We start from the raw sequence: 21,498 nt of genomic DNA, 5'->3' as shown, positions 1-21,498 counted from the left end.
CTGGTAACATGTAGGACCGTGTATCTCAGATTTAACATTGTCAAGCAATCCCTTTAAGAGGTCCAGTGGGTCGGTCTTATCCAAATTCCCTAACTAACTGATCTTCAGTCCCAGTGCAACCCTGAGGATTGGTCTTGAACTAGCTGTACTGGTACTCACACTACTTGGGTGTATGGTATATCTAATGGATCTATCTCTACGCCAGGTTCTTGAAGACCGAGCTGGATGTGTTTCCTTAGCTCGGTGGAAGCCTTGATGTCTTCAAGTTGTCTGTTGTACAAAGCAAAATCAATACATTTCTTAGCGCAATATTTTCTTAACATGTTCTGTCAGGTAAATAAACAAGTGCAGATTAAGACACCTCCCAAAATGGAGTGCATTCCATGATTATTTCCAAGTGGAAATAGCCAATATTTTGCTAGAATGTTTGTAATTGACTCTCATCTGTTATTCTGCTAAAGAATGTCCATGTAACAATCTGTTTATTGGACAAATGTCTTTTCTAGTTTTTGAGCCAATATTTCACTTGAATTTTACATTTCCCCCCTTTCATCCTTAATCACTGATGCAAACAGGGAGTTCTCTCCATCAATTAGATGTCAGATCATTTTAATTAGATACATGTACATGCTAGAAGCTATTAAAGGGGAATTTCACCCTGATATTAAGTTGGTTTAAATAGAAGCAGAAAAATTACAAGAACAGTTCAGTAAAAGTTTGAGCGAAATTTAATTAAAAATAAGAAAGTTAAGAATTTTTGGAGCTGCGATCAATAAAACACAAATTGGCCACTTTGTGACGTATCTTGCAAGCTCCTCTCTAATTCGCTCCGTCCAGAAAATTTCATAAACTTTCATTTTCTTAGTTATTGATGATGGAATAGATTTCTTTCATACTAGGGTTGAATAAAAACATATTTGCAATAATCATATTTAGGGTGCATGAATGATTGCATATTTATAAAAGGGAAAATAGACATTTCTGATTTTTGGGGGGATTTTTTAGTACAGAGCAAATGGAAGAGAACATTGCAAGATAGATCACAGAGTTGCAAATAAGCCAATATGTGTCTGATTGATAACTTTTTGATTTTTTATCTGATTTCCTAAAACTTTCCCGGACCTGTCCCTCTTATTTCTGTGATTCGATCTATTAATATTAGGGTGGACATCCCCTTCAAGAGCCATAATCCTAACCCATCTTCAATCACTAACCTTCTTTCTTTATACCACGTGTATCCCTCCGGTGTATCTGGCGATGGATACCTAGTACGTGAAGATATATGGAACATAAAAGTGAATGCAAATGTATATTCATTACAGATTTCTGTCAAAACTTTTAGAATGTTTCAATCAGGTACAAATCTCAAACTTCAATTTAAAACAAAAAATGTATGTTCATATCATATTCTGTGTAACTTTGAAATTTTGCAGCTAGAAATCATTTTTTAAATTGAGTTGAACACCCTAGATTGAATTACAGGTCTAAAACCTTGAATTCTATTTCTTTTTCTGATTACCACCATGCTGCCCCCACCCCTCCCCTGCTTCTTCCTCCTTCTTTTAAATCCTATACCCTTAGGCAAGAAAAGCAAGAAAACATATCCCATTTCAAACAAGGGTTCACCATGCCCTCTCCAATTACTCCCTATACCCTCTAAGGACCCTCTGTTAACTCCTATAACAATCACCCCTAAAGCCCTCCTGCTCTCCAACTAGTCTGTCCATAACAACTTTTTTCATAACGGACCGAATTATACAATTATACAATACCATGGACAGCTTTAATATGAGTAGATTTAGACTTTGGTCTATTGTGCATGAGAGCCTAAATACCTCATGAAACTTGTTGGCCTGCTTGTTAATATTAGGAAAAGTGTTTTATTGAGGTTTAACTGAATGCCAAGTACAGTCTTGGATGTGAGACTAATCTCCAATCAGGTAAGGACCAGGTAAGGTCCATGTTCCTACTTACAAAGAAATTCATGTATTCTATTAACAGTAGTGTCCTTTGCATGATACCACCAAGCACATTTTTATGCTACACACACAGATCCATTTTCATGTTGTAAATCCTGTATTTTTCTAATTGCAGCAAATACATTTAATGAAAATGAATGAAAAGAAGTTCCACCTGTGAGAAACTACAACTCAAACTATTTGTGATGATAAGAGATAAAAATTTTGTAACATGTAAAGCTTTAAAAAAAGGGAGGAAGGGCAGTTCGATCACATTTGGAAAGTAAGATGACTGCGAATTGGTAAATGTGAACCAACCAATAAAGTTATGATGTCAATTGATTTGATCTATTTAGCTGCAGACATGATGCAAGTCAGAGAGAGGGAGAGAGGCAGAGAGATAGAGAGTAAGAGAGAAAGAGAGAGAGAGAGAGAGAGAGAGAGAGAGAGAGAGAGATGAGATGAGAGGAGCGAGAGACAGAGAGATACAGAAGGAGAGAGAAAAAATGGAAAGAGAGATCACAGTGACAAAGTGGAAAAGTGTAGTGACTCGATCTGATCCTGAGGGATTTCCAGCCCATTTACCGAAGGATCTCTGCTAAAATGCCCCAAATTATTTCTAAATCCGAGAATGCTTTGCCGTAAGACCGCCTGTGTCACCTCGGAACGTGGGAGGGGGAGAATTTGAATGATTGCGTGCTTGCGCCTCCTCCCCGCTCCTTTTCACTTCATAAACCTGACGTATGATGACAAGATGTAGAGAGACAGGGGAGAAAAATACAGGTCTGTCGAGGATCAAGGAAAAATACCAAGCGAGCAAAACAAATAGGTCCAAATCAAACTGATGTCTTTTTCTATAATAGACCACAGGTGCTGGAGACTGTTTATGCACTAAAGGGGGTTGGGAGAATGACGTAACAAAGCCAAGAAAGAAAAAAGTCTTGAATTTTTCAGCTCCTGTTTCTAACTTCAAAATTACAGAAAATTGCAGAATTTTTGTTTCTGAAACTCTTCCATACTTTTTATGATGAAATTGACACAATCTATAGCAATAGTCAAAGAAGAATGGATGAGAATAACTGAACATAATAGTGACCATACCCAAACTAACAACAAATGTGTATTAAACAGTAGCATCATAACACTATTGATCTATTTTGCTCCATATTTGTTGACCCTTTAAATAGGATATGATTTGGGGTTTCAGTCTTTTTTATAGATAATGTTAAAGTTCAAATTTGTTCAAGTTTGTATATCCAAATAACACCACATGAGTTCTTCAGAGATTTGTATATTCTTACCCGTTCTTGAGATTCTTGACGATCGTTTCTCCTGGTTCTCTCACCTCCCCTCGACTCTGCTCTAACTCTCCTGTCTGGATGGCATTCCACTGAGACTCCGACTCTACCATGTGATCACGTGACTTTGATCTGAACCAATCACAACACAGCAAATTGTTAATTAAATTAGTGGTTATATATGTACAAGTGCTTATAATCACATAAATTTTTAAGATGAATTTCATACAGACATATACAGTAGTTTTGATTTGATAGGTGAATAATTGATGCAAATCTATAGAGATTATAGGCATGCAGAGATTAAGAAAGGTAAATATGCCTATGGACCTTAAAAAGTGCTTCACTTTAGTGACCTTCATTTGATGTCTCATAGTTTTATTTACCGGTATCTAAAAGGCAAATTAACGAGTGAACCCCTTTTTTCAAATGATATACAATTTAATTTTGGATCGGTCATTTATCCAGCTTTATCTTTTCACATACCTCACACTATGAACATGACAGACAATGAAAGCGGACAAAATATACAGTTCCTCAGGTAGACAAAGGAACATCCCTTCACTGCTATTATGTAAAAATGTGTAGAACAGGTGAATGCATGTGACACATTTTTACATAATAGCAGTGAAGGGATGTTCCTTTGTCTACCTGAGGAACTGTATATTTTGTTCACTTTCATTGTCCGTCATGTTCATAGTGTCAAGCACATGTTTTGTGTTAAGGAGGGAACTTAACATGTAAAATGTCACTGAACTTTTAAATACAAGTATGCCAGCATTTTCTCACAGTTCTTACGCAAAGTACGACCATGTGTCAATATCTTCCATATGAATGACTGAGAAATTCTTTTTTCATGCAGCGTGCAGAACTTTCATTCCATGCTCTATACAGTCTTCATCATGACATTATATTAGATGTACACTTTATATTATTCTCCTACAGCCTAATTAACATTTAATGTTCAATTTTCACAGATAAGTATATTCACAAACTACACCATCATCTGAACAAATCTTGCTGACTGACAAAAACGCCCACCAAAACAAGTAACTATTGACAACCAGAAAGCATGCAAGAGACTTTTGTACGCACCACTAATCTTATCTATCCATCTGATCACACTAAACATGGCAGTATTGAATAATCCAAACTGATACTAGGATTTGGATGGATTTTATAAGAAATAACTACATGGCTATGAGTGTGGGGTATAGTGATTATAAACGTATACATGTATCAATAGAAATTATATATTTAGTTAATCATATAGCAGTTATAGATAACATTTAGTTCACTTTTGTAAACTAATAAAAATGAGTAGCATTTTCACATGATTTTTTTTATTAATAATTTTTTGAGCAATGTGAATGACATTATCAAAGACCCAGATTAAATGACTTCTAAAATTGATTGTGTTTGACTTTTGTGGGCAAATGAAAGGTTTTTGAAAATCCTAAAAAATCGTTTAATATTTCACCCTCCGTGTGATCTATCGCTCAATCCTCCTCTCCTCACAATGAATTTAACATCTCATCTATTATTCTTTCATGTGTATAGAGTAAAGATGCCATTACATGAAAATGAATTCCATATGATACAAAGTGCAAACACATCACAAAGTTCAGGTGGTGTCGACATATCTCACACGTACATGGCACCTGTTTTTAATTTGGGCTAAATAGCAGCGGCAGTGACTTTGGATGATTTAATGGGTGTATGGCATGCGAAATGAAGGAAGGTATTCATTCTGAATCCTTCTGTCTTTTCATGTCTGTCTCTGTATCTCTTCCCCTCCCGCCCTCTCTTCATCTTGTTTCATCTCCCCTGTACGATCCGATTTCAGAGCATACATGTAGAATAGAAGCTAATGCACCATTTATCAAATCTGCTTTGGTATCATGTTTTCTTTTCAAATATGAATCAATGGAGATGGCACATTTTTCTGAAAGGAGGTAAAAACTTTCTTAAAAATGAAGGGGTCATCATCATTTTTATACATATATCACAATACTGTTTCCCACTATCTAGCAAAAGTAAGAGCCACATCAGTGGCCTCTGCCAGGTCCCCCTCAGTGCATGGTTGGGTGATAATGCCCAACAGAAAAAATGAGTGGGCCAGGTACCCCCTTCCCCATTCCCATAACAGAAAGAAGAATTATGCTGACATCGGTGGGATATGGACCCATGCAATCAAAGTGACCAGTGACTCAAACCAGAGCACTGTGTCTGTGTTCAGTAAGCACATCAAAATAATGGTCCTAGGTTATGGTAATAATTGAAGTTGAAAGTTCTTTACCATCATGGTGGCAGCAGTGGGATATGAACACATGCAATCAAAATGACCATTGACTTAAACCAGTGCACTGTGACTGTGTTCAGTTTAATACCACCCCAAAACAATGGTCCTATGTTGTGGTAACAAATGAGGTTGAAAGTTCTTTATTGTCGTGGTGACAGAGGTGGGATATAAAACCATGCCATGAAAATGACTGGTGACTCAAACCATAGTTATATATCTTAGTTGAGAATCACATGCATATTGATTAGATGCCAATGCAAGGTCAAATGCCAAAGAGAGTTAGGTTAGTAAGGGATTTGAAGTTGATCATCATCCAAAAGACAGTAAATCTGATCTTGCATTTACCCTCAATCATTGTCAATTTGAGCTGTCTTCAGTGAACAGGTGGGATAGAAAACGAAAGAAATAGAAAAGACAGAAACCAAGGAATCTGCTACCCCGCCCCCTTCCAAATTAAATCTACACCAAACTCTCACGAGCATAACCTATTGCTTGAATCGTATCATAGATAGCAATTCCTTTTCTAGACTGATAGCAGTTCAACATCAAGTATAAAAAATTGACATTTACTTCTCACTCCCAATTGCTCATTCCTTTCAATATCTCCCGCATGGTATCAAATCATTATGGGTTAAAAACCAAGACGTCTGACTGATGAACATTGGGAAGTATCATGAAAACAGAGGGAGCCCGATCATTCATCTTCATTAATTTTTCATACGGAAATTAAAGACAGGGCACAGGGTTAAGACCTCTCCATGCGGATCATGTACAAACAAGCTATAACAAAAAGTTTGTAGCCATACAGTACATGCTTGGCACTGTGCCCATGCACGTTTGCCTCACTTAATCGCAATATGCTCTCTTCCATAACTGTTATGCACATTTAGGGGTTGTGCACCTAGCATATCACACTGCCTGTATGTAGGATATGCCTATGTCGATGGGAATAGGCCTGTTTGGGGAGTTGGAACTTGCCATTTTTGGCAGCTCTGTAATTTATCCCTTGGTAGATGAAGTGTCACTTCCACATGTGCTCTCATACATCTCCCCCATTTTCTTTCCACCTAACTTCTTTTATCAATTTTCATTGTTGTTTGGATCTAGCTATGTTAGACTGTTAGCGACTCTTGATACATAAGAGCTTTTTGCAGACATATTACAGGTATAAAATACAATATTTTAAGATCAATAAAATAAAGTAAAAATACTTTTCTAAGGCTAAATTTGAGAATCAAGCATGAAGGCAAACAAATCAAACAAAAGTTTTACACATGGTCATATCATCTGTATATAAATAAATACTAAAAGGCATTGAAACTCACCTTCTCCGATGCCTTCCCTCTCCATCACTCCCACTACTATCTCGTGACCTAGACATAAAGAAAAACAAAATATAGATTTTTTTTTTTAGGTGGAAGCATTTGTTTGTACAAAAAAACACATCTCAAACTAGAAGAAGAAAAAAACAAATTACAAACAAAAGTGCAATTAAAGAAGGTATAACGCAGGAGATAGCTTGGAGATAATTAGAAAATATTGAGTCAAATTTTAAAAAAATCATTAAAACGTCTAAAGAGTAAATGCACAATTATGACAGGTGGATGATGAGCACCGGTAGCCATTACGTGCCCTTCTGTGTTACACTTTCCATACTCTATGATCTTTTCTCCACGTTAGTTTGTTTATTCACTCACTTTCTCCTTCTCCTCCTCCTCCGATGACTTGTCTCATCTCCGCTAGCCTCTGACCCTGTTAATGACCTTCGGTACCTGTACAGATGAAAAAGAGCCACATCTAAATTAATTTGGATCATAGGAACAGATAATTTCAATACTTCTTCATTATGAGATATTGATATATACATGGGGAAAAAAGATTTAGAATCAAGCCAAAGTATATGATATTACTACAACTGGGTCAAAGTAAAAGTAACAGATCAATTAATTATGTTTTATAGACTACCAATACAATGAATACAAAGATTCATTACATTCTTCAATTTCAAGGCTATTCCCTGGTGGCTTTATTTCATGAATTCCTAGTCAAGGCACCAAATGGCATTCTGTGAGTAATCGATTCTGAATATCATTTACCTGTATTTCCTAGAGCTAATAGACTCTGTCTCGCTGCCTGATCTGTCACCATGGTGATGTCTCCTCCTTGGTTTGTGTGCACTTCTTGTTGTGACAGGTGACTCACCGCTCCGTGTGAACAAACCCCTGTATGCCATGGAAAGGAATAGCAATGAACATTGTCCTTCCTTTCTTTATTCCCAGGTGAGCACACAGACTTAAAGTGTCTTCATCAAATGATCTTTAAGTTATGGAAAACAAATCCAAGTTTGTCCTTAGAATGAAGAGCAAAGAATTGCATGCTACAGACATCAACAACAACATCATCATCATCACCATCACCCTCACCATCATCATCACCATCATCACCACCATCACTATCATTTATTTTCACTATCATCACCGTCATCATTATAACCATCATCAACATCATTATTAACATCACCATCATCATCACTATCATTTTCACCATCATTGCCATCATCATCCTCATCCTCCTCATCCTCATCATCATCATCATCATCATCATCATCATCATCATCATCATCATCATCACCACCACCACCAACACCACCACCACCACCACCACCACCACCATCATCATCATCATCATCATCATCATCATCATCATCATCATCATCATCAATATCATCATCACCATCACCACCATCACCACCACCATTATCACCATCATTATCCTCTTCATCCTTACCTATCAGATAGAGCTCCATCAGCATCATCCCACGGTACAGACCTGATACTGATACCAGAGGTTGGACTCTCTCTACCACTCATCTGACTGTGTGCCCTGGAGGCAAAGAGAAAGAATATGCTTATTAAGTTCTACTTGAATAATACAAGTTATGAATCTTTGTAATTTTTCCATGGTTTTAAGGCCTGTACTTAGATATCTAAGATGAACATAAGGAAGGTTTTAACTATCATCTCCAAGAATTTACTTCAGATTGCTATCAGCTACCAGTTATGACAAATGCAATCAATGACAATTCTCACAGCAGGAACATCATAGTGAGTAGGTTAGAGAATTTACTGCGAAAGCAAAGTAAGCCAATTCACAGTTCTAGATTTTTTGTGGGACAAGCTTCATGTCCATGTTAGCTGAACGTCAGTAGTTTGTTGCCCAGCTGGCAGAAGGGCGTGGTTAGCGACTCGAAAACTACTTTTCAAATTATTTGCATTTAAAGATTTGTGCTTTACTGCTTTACATCCCGAAAATTGGTTTACAACTTAAAAGACTAATAGAAATGTTATAGTAGAACACGGCCACAATTTCTTTTCGGAAATAAGTCAGTTTAATAAAAGTTTGAGGCGATTTATAGTGATTACGCCCTTCTGCTTAGCGCTTCATTTTTTACCTGAAATTGGAGCTTACACCCTTCTGCCAGCCAGGCATCAAGTTTTCAGACTGAAATCCCTTACCTGACTTATTACTGATATCTACATGATGTCTAAAGTTCCAATAACTCACCTCCTAACTGCTTCAGGAGCTATGGTCTTGGCAACCCTACCAGATGACATCATCATCCCATCTGCCTCCTCCACACCCAGTGATCCGTTCATCATCAGAGAGGAATGGTTGATGTAAAGGCTCTCATCCACATCATTGCCAGCAACTCTCCTGAGGTAGCGTCGGCTTGGGACCCTCTGGACTTGGGGCTCAGGTCGCCTCAGCCTCATCGAGTTCTGCAGTGCCTCCTCCTGGGTTCTGAAACTGAAGAGGTAAAAAAGAGAAAGTTAGACAAATTATTAATTTAACTTTATCAAACCTTTTATGTGAAAATTTAGAATAATTTATTCACCTAGGGACATTCTGGACCTGAGGCTTGGGATGCCTGATCATCTATCATATTTCACATTCACATATAACTCTGCCACATGTATCAAAATGATATTACGTCAGTCTATGGAGTCTCAACTAATTACACGTTAAGAAACGATGGTTACATTCACCTGTTCAAAAGTCATTGCTGTTAAAAGTGATTTAGTACGAGGTCAGTCGTGCAGGACAAAGAACAGTCTTTAAAGCCATCACAAGCATTCATTGGCAGAAGGAACAAGGAAATTATTATATTACGTATATATGAATTGTGTCATAGTTTTCTAAACTTCAAAGCAGTTCTGAGCAGCAGTAGTAATAAAAGTGAATTCATATATGATATGGCATTAACTTATTTTCAAGAGCATTCATGGAGGAGTCAGCTGTTCTCTGAACAAAAGTTAGTATAATCGAAAAAAATATCACTAATGATATTCGTTTGTCTCGCAATGTATGGTCAACAATGGATCTATATAAAAGGTCATGACGTTTTGTGCGCTGCTGCAACACTTTGTCAGGTGATGAAATATAAAATAGTATAATGTTGTATAAAAAGTACGGTACTAAGAGAGAAATAAACTATAAATACCTGTATCTGCTGCCATTGCTCTTGAGTGACTTTGTGAGCGTTCCATTGCGTTCTAGCATTGACGGTCTTAACCTGAAGAACATATGCTGCTCTATATAACACTGGAATAGATGCTTGCAGGATCTGTGCGATGGAAGGGACCAAGAGGACTCCTGAAAGACACAAGGGTGTATGGAACAGGAGTGTTTAAGAGCACTGAACATGTGGCTGTATGGTATGGTGTAACTGCATGGGGGTGGGGAAGGCAGGGTTAGTTTCAATTTCCTCCAGTCACCTTCAAAGTTCAGATTCCCTTATTATAGCTATAACATCCTAATACCATTAGGAGAGACCTGTGAAACCTTACCCATACATGCTGTTAGAGCAGTTTAATGGCCTACGATAACAGAAGAGAAGCCCCATGAGTTTAAGGACAGTCCTTTGTAACTGAGCAGACAGCATTAGAACTCTAAAATGTACAATTTTTGCATTGGCGCAATGGTTCAGTGGTAGAACAGTGGTCTCATGACATTCTAGCCTCGGTTTTGAAGCCCAAGTCGATATGCTTTTGCCCTTTGGTAGGTATTAATCCTCATTACAAAGTCCCTCAGAGAGGACCTGAAGCCGTCGGCTTCCTGGTTGCTTACTTACAAACATACACATGCTTTCTTATAGCAGTCAAGTAAAGAAACAAACAAATGAACCAATCTCTGAGCTAAGTCTGACATGGGATTATGAGAAACAAATAGCTGTGTTGTCATACACAGGAAACCTGAAACATTAATTTTCCTAGGAAAGTACTCTTCTAACACACCTCACAGACATTTTACCATAGTTAAAGGTAATACAAAGTTTTGGGAAATTTTGAAAATTGGGTGGATAGTGATTCTTTACAAGTTTGATATATTTGGATGCCCCTGTGGATGTATTATAAGCACTAGAAAATTTAGCCCCTAAAATACTTCTGCTTTTGAAAAAAAAAGTATTGTACCTGACATGTTTTGGGAAGCTGTCTTGGTATGACAGAAGACATATCAGTTTTTGCCATTAAGTCTTGAAGATTGAGGAAAAGATACTTTAAGTTATTTTTAACTCCTCATCCATCTATCCCACCCAACAAAACTACAGGACTGCTAAGAAGTGCTCTAGAGTCAAGTGCCTCATTGCTAACAGGTATCAAATAACAATATTTAGGTCATGAACAAGCACGGCAGGTTTTTTAAGTGTTGGGCACGTTGCATATGCCGCATTAGAACAACATTCATGTTGGCCGACCACCTGGCCTGCTGTTTATTGAAACAATACAAAGAGTGAAGTGAAACTGGAAGGTAGGGATGCCAAGTTAAAGGTACTATGTCCCTTTTGCAGCCAACCTCAAATTCTGTAGAACTTTGCAGGAATTATGGTATATGTCATGTATGTCCTATCTGTGAAATTTAAACATTAGCAGTGTCCTCATATTCAAATTATGCAAGGAAACCTGTTTACTTGCTAGACTTCACTGTCAGACACTATTGAGTGACTGACTGGCTTTTTCCTTCTTTGGTAATAACATACATGAAAAGAGTTGTAAAGGGTACATGAGCGTTTGTCTACATCAATAACCAACTTCTTGTGATGGCCAAGATTAAACTGATTAAATCTTTGCCCAGCATAAAACGTATGACCATTTGGTACAATTGTCTGAAAATCAAGACTATTACTTTTGGGCTCTATAGCCCTAAAGTCGATTTGACAACTAATAGTCATTATTTTCCCACTTGAAGACATTTTCAATCCCCACCTTTTTTAGGGAAGTTCTAAATATGTATTATCTTTCAAATGCAGTTGGAATTTAACTTTTTCATTTTTTTGGCCTGCAAATGGGACATAGTACCTTTAACGCGCAGAAAATTGGGAGACACTTGGAAAGTTTGGGTGTAACTGTAAGATACGGTAACAGTTTGCTTTTTGTGCATGCTAGGTATGGGAGAAAAAAAATAAAGAAAGACACAGAGAGACAGGTAGATACAGAAAGAAGAAGAGAGAGAAGAGAAGAGTAGAGGATTGAGAGAGTGAGAGAGGGTGAGAGAAATGTGTGTGTGTGTGTGAGAGAGAGAGAGAGAGAGAGATAGAAAAAGAGAGAGTAGAGAGAAAGAGAGACAAGAAGAAGAGAGAGAGACAGAGAGAGAGAGAAGACAAAGAGTACATAACAATTATAATGGAAAAAGGGTGAGAGAAGAAATACAGATGGGAGAAATAAAGAGAGAGTGAGCACTATTCTTTGTCTACGGTAGTTAAAATACATTGTTTGTCTAACTAGAGTCGAAAAATATGTTTGATTTTCTTTCCCCTTTTCAATTCTCTTCAACTTCAAATTCTCACCTAATGTTAGCTTTTCATCAATTTTATGATCTTAAAGAACGCTGAGCATGATCTCATAGTAAACAAGACACACAAATGGGCCATAAAATTCAACATCCACATACTTCTCCAAAATCATAAATGAAGGGGGGGGGGGGCTGTAAATGCTTGACAGCTGAAGTTTTGAAAATATGGGCTACGCCAATTAAAAATATATGTTTGCCCCTGTTGATTGATGAGTCAGGTGTCAGAACAGTTGAGGTATGTTTTATCTGTGATTTCATTGTGTGTTTAAGGAACATAAATGTCACTTATATTACAGGAATGAATGCCTCTTCTGATTTGTTGCTACACAACAATTTGTCAACAGTATCTATTTCATTCCACTTTGCCAGGGGGTAGGATTGGCCTGTCTCCTTCGATTCATGTCAAATTTCTACCCGTTTCTGTCTAAAGCTGTCTCCCACTCCATCTCTCTCTCTCTCTCGCTCTCTCTCTCTCTCTCTCACACACACACACACTTTCCCACTCGTTTTATACATATTATGTCATTTTCATTTATCTCTATATCCATTCCTCAATTCCTATTCTCATCTATCTGTCTAATTCTCCTTCTTTCTTCATCATACTTCTGCACTGCTCAATCTCCTTACGGTCACTTTTCTCTATATCTCACTATTTTTTAAAATTTGTTCTCCCTTCCTTCTACCTCTATCTCTTTCCCTCTTTTCCTTCATTACCTCTTCCTACTGTCCCTTCATCATCGTCCACCTCTATCACCCTTACTACCCCCTCCCTATCTCTCTCTCTTCCCTTCTTTCTTTCTCCCTCTCTCTCTCTCTCTCTCTCTATCCTTCTTTCTTTCTCCCTCTCTCTCGCTCTCCTCTCTCCACTCTCTATCTCATCTTCCATTTCTTCATTGCACATTCAACCCACCCCCTCCAATTTTACAGCACTATTAAACAAAACAAGTTTTATAATTTTGTTTCGTTCTCATCTATCAACATCGAGCTAGAGTATACATACCAAGAGGGAGAGAGTACTGGGGATTTTGGGGGTTTATTTTCTCTCTAAGTGTAATGGTTTTGATGAGTGAGATGAGCCTTATCAAATCAAATAACACAAGACATGTTTTCCCTTATAAAACTACTTGTTTTGATCCTTATAACCTCCTTTATGGAGACAGAAAAATGAAGCTTATCTTTCTACAGCTATAAGATATTTCATACAGTGATATTATTTATTTTCTTAATAAAAATTGTACTTAAAATGCAGATCAAAAGTAGTTTTATAGGCTTTCTTAAAGCTTTTTTTTTTTAATGTAAAATGATTAAATGAATGAATAAATAAGTGAACAAATACACAAAGGGTATATAAATAACAATTGACATCACCTAAGTTTCAATAAGGAATAAGTGTTGAAAACTAAATGAAATCGGCTGCCACTATCATATTAACCGAATCCTAAGCCAGAGATAACCAAAAATTGGGTACATGACTACTGTATGTTATGCTGAAATCAAATTGCATTCAATGGGTTAATTTCTTCCATGGTCTTGACAAAATCAATATAAATAGTCAATATTACATGAATATGACAAGTACATCCACAGAAAAAAGTCAAAATCTTCGAGATATACAATGTAGAATGTAAATCACAATGTCTGAAATCTTATAAATGCCAAGGTCAAGTCTGAAACACTTGCTTGTTTTCTCCACTGAATGCTGTTTAACTATCAAATTCAAGTTGGTAAATAATTTCTCAAAAAATGATAACATTTAATGAGAAATAATGGCAAGTTGAATGAATAAAACAATAACCCAACCCCAACAAGGAAAACACAAGAAGAAGAAAAAGAAAAAGAGAAAGAAGAATATAAGGAGGGAAAAAGAAGAAGAAGAAGAAGACAAAACAACAACAAACAAACAAACAAATGACACAACAATCATCACTGAGTTATGCCCCCCTGGGACCAAAGAACTTCTACAGAGACTTGGAATTAAACTCATCGTCATTCCATTTTCAGCGAAATAATGTTATAGTGTCATGCTCTTGAATACCAAAGCATCATTTCTCTGAACATATTAAATAAATCAGTGAAATTTATGAAGGTTATAAAGAAAGAAGATCTCCTCATTACCTTGCCTTCAACCGTGATCTTGAACTCTGTAAGTCTGAAGTTCATCTGTTTGATCTTTGACCTGTAACAAGGAGAAAATAAGAGCTTTTTGGTATTAAATAGGTTTGGTAGGATAGGAGTATAAGAAAAGATATTAATGAAGGAAAGATAATGGATTATAAAAAGATTGTACAAAATTATGAAAAGGAGATGGGAAAAAATGAGAAGATGAGAATGAAAGAATCGAAAGATAGGAGAGAATGAAGGGGGAGAGGAGAGAACTAGGTTGATGGAGAAGGACTGAGAATAATAATCTTGCCCTATCTTTAGAAGTACGATGGAAAATTGAAATAATCACCAAAAGTGCATAATGTATTTCTCTGCATTACTCTATACCAAAACAGTAAAATCTTTGTAAAAGTACGGACTAATCATCTACATGTATCACAAACTAAATATAGTTTGGTAGTAATAGAAAAGGATAGACAAGTAATTTTGACTCTCTTATAACCCTCACAATATTTGCTCGGCTCTACTCACCAGTTGTATAAAGCAACCCTCTTTTTGTTGTGGTAGATGACCACACCCTTGGGCGTGGTCCCTAGGAAGTACTCTATGTGGTCTCCGCCTACCACTGGACACAGGTCTACCCCGTACATCTCTAGGCGCTTGGCCCTGTCCAGGAACCCCATCTCTGCTTTCGAGGGTTGAAGACTCCTGAAATAAAGAAAGAAAAGAACACAAGTGAGCTCATGGTCTGGAAGAAACTGTGATGGCAGTGGTAAAGAGAAGTGGATTGAGACTGGGTCATGGGTTGAGAAGGGAAAATGATGAATCTGTGAAAAGAACATGGGATCTGGAAGTGGGTGGCATAAGAGAGAAAGGGAGACCAAAGATTTCATGGATAAATATGGTGAAGAAAGAAAGCAGTAAGGTTGGTCTAAATGAGGAGGATGCCTGGGACAAGAAGAAATCAAGGGAGGGAGGGTACCTAATGCACAGTTGGAAGTATATCCTATTCAAAGATATTTGTCAATCTTGATGATAGCGAAATGTATCTGAAATGGATGAAGTACTGGATTTAAATTGCTTGGTGAGACCACTGACAGTTAATAGTGATTTACAGAGTTGCATTTAATTCAGATTACGAAGAGCAGAGATGGCAAAATGATACGAAAACTAGTAGTTTTGTGCATTGTGCAAGAGAGGATATGATTTTTTTAAATTGGAAGTGTGAATCTTACCTGAGTTTTTTATGATGTTCTGAGATAGCTTTCTCCAGCTCTTCAGTCTGATTAGGAACGAAACGGAACTCAGAAACATAGCTCGCTGGATGAAGCTCTTGGTCATAATCTCCTAATTCAGCTTCAAGAGTCAAAGATAAAAGGGAAAATTAATTGAATCATACTGAATGATTAATCGTTTTGATGATAATACAATTTCAGCAAAGAGAATAGTCTTCATGTACATGATTTCCTTTTGTCCTTAATGACTTTTTAATTTATACTATACTGTTGTCATGGTAATAGTATTAGACACATTGTTCTGGTTTGGTTGGTGAAAATCTGACAAAAAGTGAACAATAATACAAACTTCTGGCTTATAAGCCTTGTATACTGTGTTAAAATAAAGTACACCCCTGGCCAACTCTCTTGGAAGCATTCCAATATTTTTGTTTTCATTGAGGGATATTCATGTTTTCTTGTTGCCCCAGTACTAAAAGGTTAGTCACATGAAATGATTACTCAATATCAAGAGAACCAGATGTTTATTCAACTATTTCTTTATTTATGTTCAAGATGCACATTCTAAGATAAAGTAAAATAAATATACCTTTGATCAAACAATGAGTCATACAAGTACACTTGTTTCTAAACATGAATGAATATTTGCACACATTGCTTAGACATTTGAATACAAAAACGCATGTATGCTCCATCAATATGGTACCGGTAAGTGTCATATGCATGTCTCAATACATGTAAGTGTATGTAAAACCACCAACAAAATAAAACAATACATATATTTACTTTATGACTGATATATTTGTATTTGGTCTTATCCTAATGGGACTTTGCCCAGGTTTTGTTTAAGAATTATTTTATCTGATTAAAGTTGCATCCATAGAGCGTGACAAACAAACAACCACAAACTGAAACAATTTGAAAAAAAGATTAATTATAAGCATACTATATCTTCATTATCATGATTTATCAATATTTGTATATAAGCAATATGAAGCCAATTATAAGTATGACACAATTGAAGATAAGAGTACAAATATATTTCATAATCAGGCACGCTGAAAAATATATACCCCAGAGGATAATTAATAAATGTTATTTTTCAAATGCATGGCAATTACCGTAACTTAAAGCTGTTTCTGTTGCTTGTTCTTAAAGTTCGAACTTTTTTTCTCTCTTTGGTATTTATAATCCATAAACAAGCAATACGTTGAAGATTTAAAATAGAATAAGACTTACACCATAATTACCACATAAGAATTTAATATCAATATCAAAACCTTGTATTGTTTTTGCTGCATTGTCCCCGTCCTTGCCAATTTATACATTACATGCACTGGCGGATGCACAAGTACAAATAGTAGTAACTGCAATTTTTTAAAAGTAATCCTTTCAGACTTCAGAGGGTTGGGCAAGCAAACAATCCTTTTGTTTCCTGGTTGAAATTGTACAAACACTACACTTGTACATGTTTGGGAAGCTCTGCACAAGGTTTGATTCAAAGTTGGCTGATTCTAAAGAATGTGCAAACAAACTAGTTGACCGACAATGATTTTCTCACAAAAGAGTCATATTTACACACTCCTCTTCAACCTAATGTTCCATGCAATAAAAAGGAAGAAAAAAGTGGAAGGCTTATGTTCTGAATGTATCCATTTCTCATGACAATTTTCAATGTAAGTTAGAAGTATGGAAACATGTTGCTGAAGATAAAAATCTACAGCTATTTTCTCTCTTTTTTTTACACACTAAATAATATATTTACAGACAAACACATGTTTTTCACCCCTAGTTCCAAATTAAAATTGAATGATACATCACTGATACATGCCTAAAATCTCTTACCAAAAAAGACCTTAATCCCTCTTATATTGCAGAAATCCACCCTGCTATTCAGTTGGTATCAATTTAAAACCAGAGAAATAAAAAACAGTTCATTGATAATTTGAGGAAAATCCTTCCGAGGATAACAAAGTTATGAATAGTTAATGTTGACAATCAATCAAACACAAATTAGCAATTCTGTGCCATACCGCTTGAGCACCTGTCCCATTTGTTTTGTCCTGAAAATTGCATAAATTCTCATTTTCTTTGAGGTTGAAGACAGAATAGATCTGTTTCATGATAATAGCTGTTCTGAAGAAAAAAAAGCGTGTGCTTTTATTACCGGTATATATCTAGGACGTAGAATTACCACAAAGAATTTTTTTTTAATTATGAATTTTTTAGTACAGAGCAAATTTATGGGAGAGGTGCTTATAAGGTGTATTTGCCAATTTGAGCTTGATTGATCGCAAATTCAATACTGCATAACTATTTTTTCTTCTTCATCAGATTTCCCCCTCAAATATCCTCTTATCTGTTTTTGTTATTTTGAGTCTGCTCCCCTTTAAGGACGCAGTACGAGAGGCAAAGCAATAGAGCTAAACATTTCGCTTATTATGGAAGTTCATTCTCCTGCTACAGTACATGTAACAGTGCATTTGTTGATCCAATATGATCCAACAAGATTATGCAAATAGCGATTGAGTGTACTTGCGGATTAACATAAATTTGTCTTTATTCCATATCGGTTTATTCTTAGTGAGTGTAAGCAATGATAAAATTTAAGCTATATGAAGTCAACATAATTTCTTCATTAATAAACATCTATTTGGACCCAGAACGGCGTTGACTCATGTTCGCTTTAAGGGTACTATGTCCCATTTGCAGCCAACATCAAATTCTGTAGAACTTTGCAGGAATTATGGATATGTCACATACATGTACTGTATGTCCTATCTGTGAAATTTAAACGTTAGCAGTGTCCTAATATTCAAGTAATGCAAGAAAACTATTTCACTTTCTAGATTACTCTGTCAGACACTATTTAGTGACTGACTGACTTCTTTATTTTCTTTGGTAATAACATACAGAAAATGAGCTGAAAAGGGTACATGAGCATTTGTCTACATCAATAACCCACATCTTGTAACAGCCAAAATTAAACTGATTGAATCTTTGCGGAGCACAAAATGTACAACCATTCAGTACAAGGATCTGAAAATCAAACTATTATTAGATGAATTGCAATCACAAAGTCGATTTGACAACTAGTGGTTGTTATTTTCCCACTTAAAGACATTTTCAAGCCCTTTTGTAAGGGATGTTCTCAATTAGTATATTATCTTTCAAATGCCATTGGAATTTAACCTTTTCAATATTTTGGCCTGCAAATGGGACATTGTACCTTTAACACAGAGTTAGCACCCCTCTGGATCTGAACAGATGAATATTGGTTTATTTTGAGTGAGTGAAAGCAATGATGTGATTTATACATAAGCTTCATGAATGATACAGATATGATTCTCAGATACATCTCATCATTTCAAGAGTGATACTCTTCAGCTTTAGATTTACCCTCTCTCTCTCTCTCTCTCTCTCTCCCCCTATAAAGTGATTTTTCTCTCATTTTCACTCCCTTGTGAGCCATGTCAGTGATCACTCAGTTAGGAGTGAATATCGATTAATTAAAGAGTTCCTTAAATCGAAAATAGTGATTTTTAGTCTCTTTTCCCATTTATTGCCACTCCACTCTATGATCTCTCCCTGTAATTCACATACCACAGCGTACATCATTTACTGTTTGAAAAGACAAATCTAGGTTTATATCAAGCCAGTGGCTAGTATGGTGAGACTGCTAACAGAATCAATTCAATGGCAAAGAGGAAAGAAAGAGAAAAGTTCAACTGGTTATGATGAAATAGGATTACTCTTGCCATATATACTCATAAATAACATTATATCTCATCTGAAGTGAATAAATATTTCAATGCGCTATTCAAAAGTCAATACTGGGACTTACAGAACATGGGTCTTTGACCTCTTACAAGAAAACTTCACGATTTATTCACTGATTTATTCTAGATGCCTCTCCTCTAGTCAGTCCCTTAAAAGCTCTTCTATAAATCACTTCACAGTTCACCTTTTATACATTGTCATTCTAAAAAGTTAACTAAATACATCCCTGATCCGCTGAAAATAGACTGGAAGGGAAAGAGGAAACACACACATGTCCAAAGTGAGCTTCATGCTGACGATCTCGGAAGCTGCATGAACTTTTCTTCGTATCAAGGAGCCCTTAAAAGGAACATTTAGATCACTGCATTGTCAGGAAGAAAAAAATGTTTCTCTAGAATTGTCAACATAAAGTTCACTGTCTTCTGTTGAAGTTTTATTTGGGTTGTTTTATAGAGAAGGCATTAACTTGTCTGTTTAGAGCCAGAACGACATTAAGTCTGTGTTAAAGTATATATTAAAGTTAAGGCTATTCTTGCTCCATACAGATGAACATGTATCTTTATAGAAAAAATAAATCTAGAAGGGTTAGCAAAATATAGGATGATGATACACATTGATGGTTTCTTTATTTTTTTTTTTTGCATATCTTACACTTCACTCAATGCTTTTGTCATTCATAAATAACTAATGGAATTTGCCTTATGGAGATGCACAATAACGAGATACTTCAAAGAACCTTACACTTGAAATAAATACAAAAGTCACTTTATTTCTCTTCTCATCCCCCCCCCCCATCCCTCACCCCTTCTCTCTCTCTCTCTCTCTCCCTCTCTCTCTCTCTCTCTCTCTCTCTCATGATTTTCTTTCTTTCCTTTTATCTCTGTCATTAAAAACTTACAAACTCTTTCTTTGTTTTCTCTTACAAAGTCAGTATATCAAAGTTGTGTGGGGCATATGAAGTAAACTTTCTTAAAACCAAACTACATGTAATTTTACTGTAATCTAAACACAGACAAATCACTATAAAGACACTCAAGTTTCGTGAATTTTTATCTCTGCTAAAAGGTTTTGAAAGTGTTCTCTCTGAGTGACACAAAACATTTTACAAATTTTTCTTTATCTTCACATCATGTCTGAGAGCTAGTGGTAGGACCAAATCTACAAAACAGCATGATTATCACACTGTCTCTTTGGAGCCAGAAAGGGTATAAACTCATATAATTTCTTAACAGTTTTGCCCTTCTATCTCCAAATAGACGCGCAATTTATAGCTATTTGCTTTCTGTCCCACTGTGTCAGGTCAAAGGTCAAATGTAGCCTTACATGTCCTGCAAGCCATAAAAACTATCAAACCATTCAAAACGATCTTGACTGTGGTCTCAGGACAAAAATTTATGATGAGCTGGGAACAAATAACTTTGGACTTTTATGATGCAATTTGGGAGCTGTTAGATCCAAAGCAATCATTTTTCTTTTGAACAGTAACTGGCCGCTTGAGGATCTGGCTAACCAGCGGGCTTTATCTGAGAATGACATTGAATTGTTCCTTTTGAGGCAGGATGAATATGATTTGAGTAAAGGTTATCTGGAGTTTTTGTAAACCATGCATTTACATGTATAAGTACATGAACATACAATTCAACATTATCCTGCTATAAATTCAAAACATATTATAATGCACTATAAGAGGACACTTCTTTGGGTAAATATTTCAAGCTGTAAACCAGCTAAGAAATATAAAAGAACTAAACTATGCATGAACTTTGAAAAGCTTTTGAGTAAACAGCGAAAAAATTAAAAAGTCAGTGCTACAATAAGTTACCGGTACAACAAAAAAAGAGTTGGTACCGGTAATGATGGGGGTTTCACTGTATAGAGGGGCATACATGTACTACTGTTGATATTGGAAATATGGAATAAACCCATGCTATTTCCACCTCAAAGGCACATACATTGTAAAAAGTACAATAAAA

General features: G+C 36.2%; 1 protein-coding gene across 3 annotated transcripts in view; it reads right to left on the bottom strand.

Moving 5' to 3' along the window:
- LOC579438 (band 4.1-like protein 4A) overlaps positions 1–21,498 on the bottom strand; it is a 49,360-nt gene that overhangs the window by 10,835 nt on the left and 17,027 nt on the right. For all 3 annotated transcript variants that reach the window (XM_779556.4, XM_030976616.1, XM_011675029.2), the window contains exons 5-16: positions 15,746–15,866; positions 15,042–15,218; positions 14,523–14,583; positions 10,060–10,211; positions 9,123–9,365; positions 8,346–8,441; positions 7,655–7,780; positions 7,256–7,330; positions 6,884–6,931; positions 3,260–3,388; positions 1,215–1,265; positions 160–270 (exon numbers count right to left, since the gene is read on the bottom strand). In XM_779556.4, the coding sequence (XP_784649.3) occupies positions 160–270; positions 1,215–1,265; positions 3,260–3,388; positions 6,884–6,931; positions 7,256–7,330; positions 7,655–7,780; positions 8,346–8,441; positions 9,123–9,365; positions 10,060–10,211; positions 14,523–14,583; positions 15,042–15,218; positions 15,746–15,866 (1,390 nt within the window). The remainder of the gene's footprint in view (positions 1–159; positions 271–1,214; positions 1,266–3,259; positions 3,389–6,883; positions 6,932–7,255; positions 7,331–7,654; positions 7,781–8,345; positions 8,442–9,122; positions 9,366–10,059; positions 10,212–14,522; positions 14,584–15,041; positions 15,219–15,745; positions 15,867–21,498) is intronic.

This window comes from Strongylocentrotus purpuratus, unplaced genomic scaffold, assembly GCF_000002235.5.
Source record: "Strongylocentrotus purpuratus isolate Spur 01 unplaced genomic scaffold, Spur_5.0 spur5_scaffold_9, whole genome shotgun sequence".
Lineage (NCBI taxonomy): Eukaryota > Metazoa > Echinodermata > Echinoidea > Camarodonta > Strongylocentrotidae > Strongylocentrotus > Strongylocentrotus purpuratus.
The sequence above is the reverse complement of the archived record's forward strand: the minus strand, read 5'-3'. Positions and strand labels throughout refer to the sequence as shown.